The sequence below is a fragment of the Pseudopodoces humilis genome, chromosome 2 (genome assembly GCF_049639895.1).
Source record: "Pseudopodoces humilis isolate 2021_Gansu_Grassland_sample_001 chromosome 2, ASM4963989v1, whole genome shotgun sequence".
NCBI lineage: Eukaryota > Metazoa > Chordata > Aves > Passeriformes > Paridae > Pseudopodoces > Pseudopodoces humilis.
In genome coordinates, this window is record NC_142201.1 from 67,065,811 (window position 1) to 67,081,439 (window position 15,629).

Below are 15,629 nucleotides of genomic sequence, written 5' to 3' on the forward strand. Positions count from 1 at the left end.
GTAGTTTTTTATTTTCTCTCCAAAGACAAATTTCTGTTGATGCTCACTAAATTTCAGAATTGAAAGACAGTTTTCTGCATCTATTCATCCCCAACAACCTAGGAATAATACAGAGCTCTTTTATAAAAAGTAATCGTCTTTAAGGGCATAATTCATTATGTCTTTCATATGTCTCTGGTCCTTTGGTAAAAGACATTTAAAAAGGGAAATGAGTAAATACCAAAGTGTAGTGTGAGGAAATAGTAAAGTTTGGATGCTAGCATGATGAAGTATGGAGATTTGTTGAAAAAGGTGTAATAAGATTCACAGAATGTGCATTTTATCTGAATGCTCTGTAGTTCTCAGTATTTCACAGAGCATTTGAGATGCACGGAATGAGTTCAACACATGGAGCAGAAGTTCTGAATAGGAACATTGTCTTCGATTAACAGTATTTGAATTTTAATGTTACTGTAATCTAGGTTAGAGGCTGGTTACTTAGTATTTGCTGATACTGTTTTCTTTCACTGTTTTCCTGTTGTAACTTCCCTCACCCTCTTTTTGTATATTCTTGAACTGCTTTTTTCTCATCTGAGTCCTGTGTGTTTGTTATTGCAGTTGTCTTCATAACTCTGGATCCATCTCCTCTGTCCATTTTCTTCCCTTCATTATAAACTTGTGTGGAGAGCTACACCTTATTCTCTAATTTTTAAATGCCTCAGTCCAAACCCTTGCTGATTTGAAAGCTGAACATACAGGACCCCACCCCCTAAGCTGTCCTTTTGAATTTTTTTCTTGTTCTGTTAAAAGGAGTATTTTGTGTTGTACAGTGTATTTGTCTTCATTCTTTTTTTTCTCCTTAAGTTTTCAGTATCTTCTTGTGTTACTAAAACTCATGCTTTTGTTCCAGAATTATGATCTGTGCTTTGGTGGATAGTTACGTCTTTGCTATAATTTTGTGAATTGAAGTTATTTTAAACACAGCTAAAATATGTTGACTTTCTTTGAGAATTCCTAACAAGGAATAGTTTATTACTAATCTCCAAATACTTAATTCTGCTCTCATTATGCCCCTGTTGCTTCCTTAGTCCCCCCCACCCATATTTTTCTTCAACTTGCTTTTGCTTGTGTCTCAGCTCAAATTTCATTTTACATTTTGTTTTTAGTGTGAATGTGCATTGGTAAGAAAGGTCAACACTTCCCCCCTGTAAATCTCAGTTTTACTTTTAAAGCCCTTTTGTTGTACTTGCTTATCTTTGCATCCTGTTATGATGTCTGTCATCTGTGATCTGGTGCTAGGATGATGTATCAAAGTATGTGGGTCTTTTTATTTCCTGGTTAAAGCATTTATTTATTTATTTGAACAGTAACTTCAGAGAGCATGACAAGATGATTGGTGCTGTACTTGCAGTGTGTAACATTGGCATCTCTGCCCATCATGTTCTCTTCAAAAGACTAAATGTTGCCAAAGCTTAAAACTGATCTTCTGAGCCTTCATGGGGGAGAGGCTGATGATAAAACTGCAGGATTTTTTCTCTGTGTTGTAAGTACATCCCCTTAAGATGTAATCAGATCACTTGGAGTGTTTCATGTTGTCCTTTTTTCACTTTAACCTGCTTTCCAACACCAAGCTATACTTAATAGTGCAGAAAAATTTAGTCAAAGAAAAAAATGGCACCTCTTCTCCATCTGTCGGCATCCATCAGTCCATCTCTTGCTGGGGGAGTTGTTTTGTTTCTCTTCTCAGCTCTGAATTGTGTCAGGTAAGATACTTATGGTATCTAGAGGAGGTTGAAGCAGCTTTTGTTTCACTTGTTCAGAAGGTGGATGTTTCATGCTAGGCACAAATATATTCAGTACACATAAACATATGTATCAACCAGTATATTCAGGATAGATTTCTTTAATCTTGATCTGCATATTCTATGACTAAGGAGCCAAAATAGGACATTTAAATCATAAGCTATTCATGACTTTCGTGACCAGGCAGGACAAAGATCAATAAAGTCACCCCACTTGAAATTTCTCTGGAGTGAAAGGACTGTCATTTGAAACTGAATTGTTTTTACCTCAGGAATGTGGGAGTTTTTGTGTGTGGGTTGTTTGGGTTTTTAACCTTGGAAAGTAAAGTGCTTGCATTTTGCCATGTATTTGATTAAATGAACAGATCCTAAAGGCGTGTTTTAATCAGACCAGTTGTATGATACTCTCTGTGTACTCTATAGATCCAGGTCTTTTGTGTCTGGACTATAACAGGACAGCAGTCTGATGACTGATCATACATTGCACAGAACTGTATATACATTACTCCTGTAGAAAATAATAAGATTGGACCAGCTTTTTGAGCATTGTGATTGATTAGTTTATTTTATAAAGGTCCTTAAATCTCACCACCCATCTCAGCAATGCTGCTGAGAGACAAAAGCAAAATTAATACTGAGTTACTTCAGATTTAATTCAGTTTGTAGGATCTTTACTTATTTAGGGCAGAGAGAATTAATTTGCAACACTGTAATGTGTAAACATTTCTTACAAACCATTTGTCTTAAATTTCCTTGCTGTGAGGCAGCCTGGCATATTGCTGCGGAAGGTACTCACTTGTTCCCACCAACCACTTTGTCTTAGCTAGACACTCTTTACTTCTTGATTTGGAGACTTAAGTGACCATAACAATAAAGTATGTAGTTCTTTTTTTTTTTGATGCAGGGTCAGGCAGGTGAATCCACTCACGAGGGGAGGGGTCTTTTTCCAGCAAAAGACCATAGTGGAAGTGCAAGGGCAAGATCTGGAGCAAAATAGGAAAGGGTGACAAAGTGTTTCTTCAGCAGCAAAGTGCTAACATGAATGCTTAGCTGTCCAATGGAATTTCAATTTTCAGGAAGCCCAGTAATGCTGGCACATTTTGTGGTTTTTCCAGGTGCGTGATCACCTGATAATATAACCCAGTTTTCTATTTGGTTTTGCAGAATTAGATCTTTATCACTCATTTCAGTGTTGAAGGCAAGATATGTAACAAAAAGGCTGGTACCTTGGCTTTGTTTTTTTATTTCAAAATAGTAAGTTCAATTTTTAGTTGTTGCTGAAGCAAAATTAGATCACAAGGAATTCAAGAATGTACTTGGACTTAACAGATGGGGAAAGTGAAGTGCATGCCAGTAAATGCCATCTTAAGCAAGCTGGTCTGCTGTAATTTTTGTGTTGAAAACACAGTCCAGAGACTTTGGATATTAATGATGGCATACATTTCTGAAGACCATGTACCTCATTGCTAAATGTCATATACAATTGGATTTTAAATTTATCTGTTCCTCTATCTTGCCTGATGATCAGGAAACATTTCTTTACTGGTGATCAGGCATTGGAACAGGCTGCCCTGGGAAGTGGTGGAGTCATTTAGGAGGTATTTATTAGACATGTAAATGTGGCACTTGGGGACATAGTCTAGTGATGGACTTGGCAGTGCTGAGTTAATGGTTTGACTCAATGATCTCAGAGATCTTTTCCAACCTAAATGACTCAGTGATTCTATCCTGTATTTCATTGCAGCAGTGACTGCAGGCATTCTTCTGTATCAAGCAGACATCAGCTTAGATGCATGCTGGAGCTGAAGTCTGTACAACTGCAAATAAGTAACTCTTTTGGTTTTGCCATTTTTCAGCAATTGCTGAAAAATCTAATTGCTTTAGATTAATTAGTGTGTTCTGGTTCAGTGAAAATGCATTTATTTCTCCAGTTGAAAGTGTTGTCTGAGTGCTGACTCTCGGTCAAGCTGGTCAGTGCTACTTTGAGCAGTAGGGTACAACCTTAAAGTCACATGTAACAGAGTTACGGCAAAAAGCTTTTTGTATTGTCTAAACAGTAGGCTGAGAAATTTTAAAATGTTACAGAAAGGGAATTCCTATTGCAACAAAGATACCATTATATTTTTTCAGGTCTTTTTATTACTAACCAGGTTTCTAAATGCATAATATGTAGCAAAATTTAAACACCAATAGAGGGGAGTTTCTTTTTCCTTTTGCATGTGTTGTCTGGGTTTAATAACGGCTCACTAGCAAATGTCCCTGTAAGGAAGAGAAGTCTGTCTCCATGCTGGTTCTTGCATTTGCTCAGTGGTTGTGTGCCATATGGTTTTACAGTATGAGAAACCCTCAAAAGGCATGCAGGTGGACTAAAAGAGGAGAAATGAAGATAAATCTTATGAAAACTAGTAGACAGTTTGCTTAATTAAATGCAGAAACTTTAACATTATATGGGGTTATATCCCAAGCTGGAAATTTTAGGTATGCCATCACAGCACATTAGAATATTTCCTTGGAGTAGAATTTTCTTAGAATCACTTGAAAAACAAAAGTTACCTAGAACCATGAAGAATAATACATTTTATTATGCTACACTTAATTCTTCATCACTTTCCTTTTTGCTTTAGTAATCTCTTTAGAAAATTCAAATCTTTAGAAAACTAATTTCCTTGAACTGTTATAAAATCTCTGTATTTCCGAAGCACAGAAATGACATAGTTATATTTATGATGCACTGTTGAATGTCACTATTCATGGTCATATTCAGGTATGCTAAATCAACCAATGGATTGTTGGACCAACATTTGCATTTGTTATTATTTTGACATGCAATAATTTCAATGCAGTACTACCTGTTAGTTTTTCTGGATCATCCAGGGGATTCTTTTCCCATTATTTGGTGAATGTGTCTTTTTCTGTTCTTGCATTCTAAAGTGAATCCCATCCACTGTGATTTTCCTTCCTGATTCAGAATTAACAGTAAGGAGACTATGAAACTGTGCAGACCTTTAAGACTTTTTCCCTCATTTCTGCAATACCCTTTGATGCAACATCCCAGCCTAAGAAAGTTTCTGTCTGCATTGGCCTGAAAGTGTTGTCAGATATGTCAGGGCTTAGACATCAGAAACATGCTTGCACCAGCATTAGGGAAGTTCATTTCCAGCAGCAGCAGCAGTGCAAATTCACATCTGGCAGAAATGAGTGATAAGAAATATTTAGCTACAATAATATCAAGGCTGGAGAAGTTCATTCCTTTCCTGTGCCAGTGCTGATGTGGATACTTTGGTTGTCATTTCTGCAATTGTTCTGGCAGCACAAGGACTTTTAGGTACAACAATAAATTATTTGTGGAATTGGTGCACAGGTCTGATGTTTTATTCCCCACTACATTAAAAACAGTTAAAATTGGGACATTATTTTCTATTTCACTGGTAAATGGTTTTATGAACCTGAAAACTCCAGAGAATTTCCTTGTCTAAAACCACTTTCCAGTTATGAATTTTCTTCACCAAAGAAGAAAGTTAATGTTAAGATTTAAGATAAAATCTTGGATTAGTATATGATTTCTGCATATATGGGATAAGAAAGTAAATATCTCCAGCTACTATTGCAGGTACTTCACTTTGATATCATTTATTTCAATAGACAAATAAGGTGTATTTAATCCTAAAACTTTGGCATCCTGTGTCTCGTTTTCTGGAGAGATAGGAGGCATGTTGCTGACTGTGGAGTGTATTGTGAACAGACTTCAACATGGAATTTTTCTTGGTTAACTTCAGTCATCGGTGGTGTGGACATTCCCACTTAAACCACAGGGCACTGTATCAAAAATACATAGATCTGGAAAAGGAGAAGTCAGTTTCCATTACTTGGAGAAAATCACCATTTGGACTTAAACACCAACATTTGAAGAAAATCTCGTTTCTTCATTGGATTTCTTATCTGGATGCTATTAGAGGGAAATACATTTTATATGCTTTCCAACAAGATCCCTATGGAGATCTGTAGTGCCCTTTGCAGCAATATTAAGGCACCAAGACTTCTGAAATCTGTTGCAGTCAGCAAACTTCATTGCTATGCTGAAATGGCTGCTGCTGTCCTTTGCAGAGAACTGGGAGGGTTTACTTTGCAGAGTCTAAAATAAGGAAAAACTTATTGGAGACTAACAGTGAATAAATTTAAGAATGAATAAAGGGTGAGGATAGATTCCCATTAGTTCCCAGGCTGCCTCCTAGTGATCAGCTTTCACTCTACATTGACAGTCACCCTTTTATGGTTAGTTTTGTATTGTTTCTCTCAAGACTTTCAGAATATAACACTTAATAAAGCAGGTAATTTTACGTATGCATTCCCCAGAATCAACTAATTTTACACTATAATTCTAGCTTCTGTTTTGCCTTAGTATGTTGTGTGAAGTACCATCCCAAACAAAGGATTTTGAAAAAGTGAAGAATTCCAGAAAAGGAACAGGTCTTTGGTACAAAGATTTATCAATCAAACTTAGCTCTGAAAATCTCATATCTCTGCAGAATTGTAAAGGGAGGTGTTAGGGTCCTGAATGGAATCCTGAACTAGGTTTTTCTTACAAGTTTTTATTTCAGGGTTAGCTGGCTGATGAGCCAATGTCAAGATTTCAGAGAAGACAGGGCTGCTTTCTGTTAAATTTGATGAGAAATTCAGACAAAATAAATAAGATGTTCTGAAAAGAGCTAAAAAATTAACTGAAAATAGACATGTTATTTTTCCTACAGCATCTTAATTTTTCTACAGTGTATTATTCTGTTGGTAATAAAGTAGGAAATATTTCTTCCAAACACGTATGAGTCAACACTTCATATATTGAACAGTAAATATCAGAGTTGCTGTAGTCACTGTAGATTTACATTATTTGGATTTTGGTAAGTATGTTTTGAATTTCAGTATTTGAGTATTTAAAATTCAGTATTTGAGGCGTTTGCCTCTACTTGTACCTTTCTGTTCCTCATGGCATTTAATGGCATTTCAGAATAGCACCAGCTCTTCAGGATCTATTATTCAAACATCATGCTAGAACATCCAGAAACATGATGTTTGGTGTAATGATGATTTGTGATACTTTTTGTAAAGCAAAGTTATCGAGATGGAAGCTGGGTTTACTTAAACAGATTTAAATGTTCAGGATTGTCCTAAATTGTGTTGATCAAGCATTTGTTTAATCAAAAGAAGATGTTATCTGAGATCTTATCTATTGAAAAAAGCAAATAGTCTGTGTTTGATCATTATAGTAACATAAGGTACCTATTCTTCAAATTGATCACCATGAATACATTATTGCTCTAATTTAGTAGGGGTTTGTTAGTAGTTTTACATTTGATCCTCTTTGTTTTCACATAGGGAGACAAGAACCCATTTGAGCAAGAACCCTGGATACCTGTTAACAAAAGCAAAACAGAAGAAAAAGAGAAAAAGAAACAAAACAGTGAAAAGTAATTTTACAGAAATTACAAAGAAAATGTTGTGTGGAGTAGCGCATCATCCAATTCCAGGTGACCACGATGGATCAGAAAGTGAAGAGGATGACTTGGAAGAAGAAAACAAAAAATCATTGAGTACATTCAGCAACAGCCCAGAGGATCCAATAACAGTTTGTGAGGAAGAGCCTAAGAGTGGTGATGAAAGGCTAAAGGAAGCTGCAGGGTTTCCAGGAGAGAGTTTTCTGGTCACTGTGCCTGAGGTCTCAGTGATGTCAAATAGTGCATGGAAAAATGAATTGCCTGTAGAAAGTGACGGTTTGCTTTTGAAAGATGTAAAACCTTTTTGTATTGAAAACCTAACCAAAAATGGATTAGATGAGGAAGCAAAGCTAAGGCACAAAGACAATCTCTGCAGTTTCCTAACCATAACCAATGATAAAAATTCCACCCAGGAAACAGAAGGCATTTCTGAAGACTGTCATATGTCATTGTTAAGCACAGAAAACAAACTGGGATCATGTCAAATTACATGTGAACCTGACTTGGAAGCCAAGCTGGTAAGTTTAAAGAGTGAAGAAAAAGAAATCTCTCAGTGTTACAATTCAATTGTACTTAATGACATGTCTGATAACACAGAGGGCAAATGTCCATTAAAACCAGAAGAGACTAGCTCCAATGCCTGGGCTTTTTTTTCAAGTAATTTGTCTACTGAGGAGTTGCAGATGGGCTTCAATACTCAAGTTTCTCTCTCTCCATGCTCTGAGGATAAATTTGTAAGTGAACAAAGAGCTCAAAAAGTGAGGAAACAGACTCACACAAACAGTTCAGCAGAGCTAAACTGCTATCAGTCACGTGAGGGATTGGTATCGGAGAACCATCATGAAACAGAAACTGAGGAAGCTGACAATGTAATAAGCAATGGGCTGTCTGTGTCTCCAACTGGTAAAGGGCACTTTGATTCCCTAGTGGAAGCCAGGGCTACCTTCATGCAGGGTTCAGGTGAAGTAAATGTGCCAATTGATGCTACACCAATTATGTTGAAGAGGAAGAGATACAGAAGAATTGTTAACTTAGCACCAAAGTTTAACCTACCAAGACAGATCTTTGGTCATGCAGAGGGACAGAAGGATGTCTGTATAAGAGAAGATATTCCCCAAAATAGTGTTTTGGAAGTGAGGCAAAACCACTTGGTAAGTGAGAACTGTGGAGAAGCACATGAACAGGACCATGCATTGCAGGAATACTCCTTACCCACTCTGGAAGCAGATGCTCTATTATATAATATTTCTTACATTCATTCAGGACAATGTTCTCCTATATCAAAATATGCCTCCAGGGTTTGTGTAGATTCCAAAACAAAGGAGGTGCAAGCTACAACTCTTCAGCCACAACAGGTAGTTAATAAAAAAGAGGACGAGGGTGAACACACTTCTTCAGAGGTTACAAATGGCCAACCAGATATTCTGTCTTCTGTTAAAGTTGTTTCTGAATATCTAGAAGATTCTAATACATTGGCAAGCTGCAGTGAAAATGCAAATGGAGCAGATGACTCTGAGCCAGCAAAGGCATCACAGCTTGAAGATTATCAAGATGCAGATATGAAATACAGTTTTCTGGGACTTCCTTTATCATTAGGATTTGCTTTTCAACTTGTGCAGCTCTTTGGTTCTCCAGGTCTTCCACTGGGTATAATGCTTTTCTTACTATTCCTATGTAAAATAAAAAAAACCCTCACAACCCCCTCAGAACCACAAGCAAAAAACAAAGCACTCCCTCCAAACCAAAAAACAAATTAAAAGACTATGGTTAAAAACTAATTTTTATTGCTGTTCTTAGTTAAATATTAATCCTGTTGAAACAAATTACCCCTGGTTTGGTGATAGTTTTTACCTAAAATCCTCAGTCTCTGTCAAAGGAGCTTTTGATTTGGCCTTGTATTTGCAGTCATTTTAGTAACAAAAACAAACTTTAAATTTAAAAACAAAGACTAATTTAAAATCCAAACATGAAATGCTTGCTGACATTTTAATATATCCTAGTAAGATTTTGCTGTGTTGATTACAGAATTAAATGATGTTTTAATACATCCTACTGAGTAAGACTTTCCTGTGATGATTATGGAACTAAACGAAAATGTGGTACAAAATGTGTCCTCTTATAAAAAGGCTGCATATTTGGTTTTATATTCCAGATAGTAACTTTCTTTTTTTTTTAGTAAAATTTTCATACACTCTTACATGGCTTAGATGCTGTTGAAAATCTTTTCCAAAATCTAATTTAGTTTAAAATTGACTTATGAGATGTTTTCTGATAGTGAATGTCTTCTTTTTAAGTGTGCCTGATTAATAAATGTCCCAGTGTTGTATATTTGCCTTCCAGAGCTCCAGGTGTCCTATTTTTGTAATAGGATAATTTTGTAATACTAAACTTTCAGTTTAGTAATCTTAAGTTAGCAGGTAAAAGATGATCAGCCCTCAAAGGAATTGGGTGTGAAATGAAGGTGAAACCTTGATTTCCTAGTATACTGCAGGCTAATGCAATCCCAGAGAGCTGATAACTAGTGACAACGTCAGAGTTTTGCATGGAAGTCACCCTAGAACACCTGCTGAAAGAGCCATATTCTCTGTGCATAATGCTTTTCAGTTTCTTAAGTCCAAATTTAGTGGAGAAACTGTAACTTTCATTTAGCCAAGAAAAAGGATTAAAAAACACAGACCAGCTTTTCAGTATACCTTTACATTTTTTTGTTTCAGTAGAATTTAAAGTTAAGCATGAATTTTCATAAGAAAATTTTAATCTGACAACTGAGGAGCAGTTTATGTCTGTTTATCTGCTCAAACTGACCTCAGGATTCCTTGTTGCTTTTTAGAAGTTGATGGCAATGCTACTTGCCAAACAGTGATGCAAATCACAGAAAACGTTACTTGGCTTGGTCCCTAAAGGACCGACCTGTTGTGCTGCTTTACCTAAATCTGGCACCACACAACAAAGAACTTGCCATATAGAGCTGAAGTGAATCAAGGAAGTACTGTTGATGTCCTCAACTGTTAGATATAAAACATTTTTCTTCACCAAACTTGGTGAATCTTCATATTTGTGATCCTGAATTTCGTAATCTTAGAGGGAGTTGGCCATGAGTTGAAAACAAGCATCTTCCAAGAAAGAAAAAGAATAACCAGGCACTCAGAAACATTCAGTAGGTTAGTGAACCAAATGTCCTTCTTTTCTGAGTCAGTAACAGGTGACATTCTCTGGAGTTTAGGTGAGTTTCCTTTGGAAATAAGATAACCTTTAAGAAATACAAACCCACCCCAATATCGCTCTGAAGCTCTGCCAGCTTATGACTGCTGACTGCTGGGGTTTTCCCATCAGAATTGTGCCTGACTGGTCACATTCTCCTTGATTATTATAATCCTAAAATTCCAGAAATTGTCCTGGTTTGTTTTTTTTTTTTTGTGGCATGCATTATATTGACAGGCAACTATTTATTGATGCACATATTTTAGTGGTATTATTTTATAACACTGCGAATTGCAGTCAATCTTTATTGAAATAATTTTGGAGGGGAAATTTTTGGTAAACAAATATCTGTAGTTATTTATAAATGAAAGATTTAATTACCTGTCTTGCTTATATAATTCTTATATTAGTGTGGAATATATTTCAGACAGTTTTCAAGAGCCTCTTTTCAGCTTCTTTAAACCACATCAGAGTTAAAATATTTTAGGAAGCAGCTTCTCTACTGATGGTGCACAATTTCTTATAATTAAGCATTTTAAAATTTGAAAGTTGTTATTTAATTCTATTTCTTTTAATTTATTGTCTGAAAACTTTATTTTTCTTGTGTGCCCATCTTTTTAGGGCAGTATGTGGGGGAAATGAAAGTATGGTGGGAAAACCTTTGTCTAAATAAAGAAACCAAACCCAAATCTCCTTCCCTCCCCCTTTCCTCTCTTGTGCACTGGCCTTAGATTCTAGAAATTTTAAATTCTGATTTTGCTGCTGGCTTATTTAAATATATGATTTTTAAAAATATATATATAAATGACGTGCAAAAATTGTAATTCAGTGATATACTTTGGCTGTGGAGAGATCTGAACACTCAACTGCAAAAATATTTTCTTCTGCAGAATCCTTGTTGCCAGATGATTATATAGTTCCCCTTGACTGGAAAGTTTCAAAGATGATCTATTTACTGTGGAAGACCTCTGTGGAGGTATGAATTTTAGGGGATTTTGGAAGGCTTTCCAATATTTCAGGTGCCAAGGGGAATTCTTCAGTTCTTTGTTAGTAAATTTGCTTTAATATCCACAATGAGGAGAGAGATGTTTTCTGTCCTCCTCTGAATGTTTCTAAAACCAGCTCATTGGCATGGTAGGGTTCAGGTTTTGAAAGATCAACTTCAGAATTGTGTGCAAAGTAGTTAAAAAGGAGTGAAAAAACTTTGATATCTGTGTCTTGACCTGACCTATGTTCATTAAGTATAAGCTACCATCATTCAGATGTTTTCCTTCTTACAGTTTTCTCTCATCATCTAAGCAAATCTCATTCTCCATCACCTCTGCTAGAGCTGCAGCAGAGAAGCTATTCTGCGTGACTGTGGGAAAAATAATTCTCTTTGTCTAGCTTGAAAGTGTTAACTTACAGGTTAACTTTTTTTCCTTACCTGGTAGTGGAAATCAAGAAAATCCTGATTACAATGAACTAGTAAATATAAAATAGAGCATGGACTTTGTTCTTGCCCAAAATAACATCTCTTGTCACATACTTTCTTTTTGCTGGACTATTGTTATCTATTTTAGGAAAAACAGAAAACAAACGGATTGCAGAATGGTGATGGCTTGACTGGTAAGTCTATTTTGTGACACAAAAACTGTGTAAAATTCATCTTATCAAAGGCTTTTTCATTACCAGCGAGTGATAAGACTCCTCTTTGTGCAAAAGCACAATGATGTGATAAATAAATTTGTGCTGCCATTGATTGTGGCCACGGTCCACAGAGCTATGGTTGCTTATCATCACTTCACTTTTCCTCATCTAAGTGCTAAAATTGCCTTGTAAAGTTTTCCATACGGAAATATTCCAGTAACTAGTTCAAGTTTATCCATTCTAGATCAAAATGGTGTTTAGCATGACATAGTCTTTCTTGAGACTTCCTTGAAAGGTTGAGTATCTTCAAGTTAATTAAACTTCATTATCACTAAAAGTTGGCAGCATAATAATAGAATCATGGAATTATTTAGGTTGGAAAAGACCTATAAGATCATTGAGTCCAACCATTAACCAGCACTGCCCAAGTCCACCACTAAACCATGTCCCTCAGTGCCACATCTACCTGCTTTTTGAACACTTTCAGAGATGATTTCACTACTTCCTGGGCAGCCTGTTCCAATGCCCAGCCACCATTTCAGTGAAGAAATTTTTCCTAATATCCAGTCTAAACCTCCCCAATGCAACTTGAGGCCATTTCCTCTTGTCCTGTCATTTGTTACCTGGGAAAAGAGACTGACCCCCACCTGGCTCCAGCCTCCTTTCAGGCAAATGTGGAGAACAGTGAGATCTCCCTGCGTCTTCTCCAGGCTAAACCCCCCCAGCTCCCTCAGCTGCTCCTCATCAGACCTGTGCTCCAGACCCTTCCCCAGCTCCATTGTCTTTCTCTGGATATGTTCCAGCATTCCAGTGTCTTTTTATAGTGAGGGGCCCAAAACTGAGCCCAGAACTGGAGGTGTGGCCTCACCAGTGCTGAGTATGGGGGACAATCCCTGCCCTGCTCCTGCTGGCCACACCACTGCCCAGGATGCCATTGGCGTTCTTGGCCACCTGAGCACAGCTGGCTCGTGTTCAGCTGCTATCAAACAGCTCTTGAGGTCACACACCTGAGCAGTAAGAGATATCAGGGTTCATGTGAAGCTCTGGACTTCTGCAAACATTAATCCTGCAGGGTGGAGGTTATGGGATAAGGTTGTTCGTTATCTTTTCACAATTTCCATATTAATGCAGTAAAATTTCACAGGTTCTGCCAACAAGTTTAATAATACACAACAGTAGTTTCCTGAAAGACCGTAGAATTTGCTGTCTAAAATAGGAGAGAAGTTCCCCTGTTTTAGAAGAAAGGCTGATTTTGGAGAGGCAGTGTAAGACCGGGAATAGACACACACATGCATGGGTGTTCTCTCATTCCCCCCACCCCTTATGAGAGACAAAACTGAAATATTTCATTTATTTTATAGGCCATTTAGGAGGCAAAATCAAGAGGATTATGATAAAATAAAAGTTTGTTCTAGAAATACTCTATCCTGACACAACAGAAATGACAGACTATGTAGGGTAATTTCAGGTGGTTTTGGCTGCAGTTTGTAATTTCTTTATTTTTTAGATGATATTATTAGTCTTGAAGATCTAAATAAAAATCACCAAGAGAATCAAGACTCTTCTGAAACACTATCAGACATGGAGCTGTGTCAAGATGTGATAGAAGAGAACATCATAACCTGCACTGGCTGTCTGGATGCTGCATTTCATCAGTCATGATTGACTGTCTCAAATTCCGCATGAACAAACAGGTAATCAGTCACCTTGTGAATGTTTCACTCTTTTATTATATTTGACCAAGTATCTTTTTATTGTATTTGACCAAATATCTAAAGAAGTTTGTTATAATTTTTAAGCCACATTTAGTATCCCCCAATTTACTTGAGTTTTAATTGAGTTAGGATTGAGGGGTGTTCAGATTTTGTTTCTTTCAAGCCTGAATGGGGAAAAGAGAAGGCAGTATTTTGTTAGTAAAACCATATGATTTTATTTTTTCCTCTGAAATCTAAAACATGCATGGTGAAGTGAAAGCAGCAGGGTAGGATGTCTGGAATTTATTCCCATTTTGGTTGCTGTGGCAATCTGTTATGAGTCATCACAGTCCTACTTTCCCTGGCTTTTCAGCGTGGAGAGTAATGCTGGCTCCATTAAGGGTCTAATTATGAGATGAACTCTATGAGTAATAAAACAGTATTTCACCAAGTTATGAAAAAGTGGCAGTTCTACTTTTCAGTGCAGAAACAGTAGCAGGAGGTCGCAGTAAGACTCCATATATTGAAGTGTTAAGTTTTCATTAATGTTTTCATTTAGTGTGATGAAGTGTGCTATCATGTTCTTGCTTGTCTCGTGAATTTTTGAACCCTTTGGTAACTTGGCAAAGTTTGTTTGGTTTATTTATGAGAGATATTCTGGGAAGATTGAGATAAGAAGGAAGGATTATGGGTTCCAGCAGGAAAATGCTAGCTTAACTTCTCTATCATTTGCCGTTAGTTGTTCTTTCCAAAATGGAAAATGGATTAATCTGTAGTTTTTAAACAAATAAACCGAGGTATGTGGAAATAGAACAACTTGCACCATGAGCAAACTGAGCCAGAAAATGATTCCATATCCTGAGGCTTAAATTGTTCCTATCCAGACGTCACAGGATTTCTGGAATATCATCCATATGGGGTCTGGTCAGTGAGTCTTTGTCACCTGGTGCCCTGTGCCTGACCTGCCCATGCCTCCAGTCAATGACTGGAGCAGGAGTGAAGGAGGTGGATGTGCACTGTGTCATAAACATGGAAGTTTTCATAGAGGATGTTCGTGTCAGAGGGGAAGTAGTTTAATAGTTTGGGTTGGAATTGAAACCTCTTGAATGGGGTTTAATTTGATTATATGTCATTGACAGCAAAAATGACATTGCAGGCTGATTAGCTGATACCAGCTACCAGTGTGGGAAGATGAGGGAAATCTCTGTGAACCACGTGGCCCAGAGAGCACTGGTCTCACAGGGTGCTCTCAGCACAGATCATTAATAACATCAAGAACATCTGGTAGCAGTATTTTCCTCTCATATAATCAAATACTACAATATTGGGTAAGCAAGTAAAAAATATTTTCACAAAATACTTAGGCTACTACCTGCTACTAATTTTTAGAAGCCACTTATTTATAATATTGCAAATACAAGCACTCTAGAGGCAGGATTTTGGTTTATGGTCCTGACTGGATGTCTGCGTGGGTTTGTATCCTAAGCTATTATCCAGAAATGTCCAGGTTATTGATTAAATGTTTATATGCTAAAGAAACAGATGTGAAGAGCTTTGTTACCTTCCTGGGAGAAAATTGTGAAATATGGAACTTCTTATTTTTCCTTTTGTGCATCAAAAAAGGAGGAACAAATGCTAGCAGATTATCCTGCCTTATTGTCTGTACCTTTATCTGGTTGCTGAATCCAACAAACTGTTTTTTCCCATCAGATTTACTTCCTTTGTCTGTCTGCTCTGCTACTCCCCAAACTGTTTCATTCTTCCTCTCCTGCTTGTCACGAGTGCAGCAGAAATGACCCAGAGCCCTGTGTGTTTGTGACCCAGGCACTGTCTGC

At 37.0% G+C, this 15,629-nt stretch overlaps 1 protein-coding gene across 7 annotated transcripts in view; it reads left to right on the plus strand.

Moving 5' to 3' along the window:
• The window catches only part of N4BP2L2 (NEDD4 binding protein 2 like 2), a 41,827-nt gene that overhangs the window by 21,986 nt on the left and 4,212 nt on the right, over window positions 1–15,629 (plus strand). For 4 of the 7 annotated variants that reach the window (XM_014251641.2, XM_014251656.2, XM_014251651.2 and 1 more), the window contains 4 exons: window positions 7,152–8,917; window positions 11,362–11,447; window positions 12,034–12,079; window positions 13,608–13,794. In XM_014251641.2, coding sequence (XP_014107116.2) covers window positions 7,152–8,917; window positions 11,362–11,447; window positions 12,034–12,079; window positions 13,608–13,762 — 2,053 coding nt within the window. In that variant the 3' untranslated portion in view covers window positions 13,763–13,794. Of the gene's footprint in view, window positions 1–7,151; window positions 9,043–11,361; window positions 11,448–12,033; window positions 12,080–13,607; window positions 13,795–15,629 lie in introns of those variants that run through there. The other 3 variants (XM_014251667.2, XM_005516303.3, XM_088051169.1) reach the window with 3 other exon arrangements.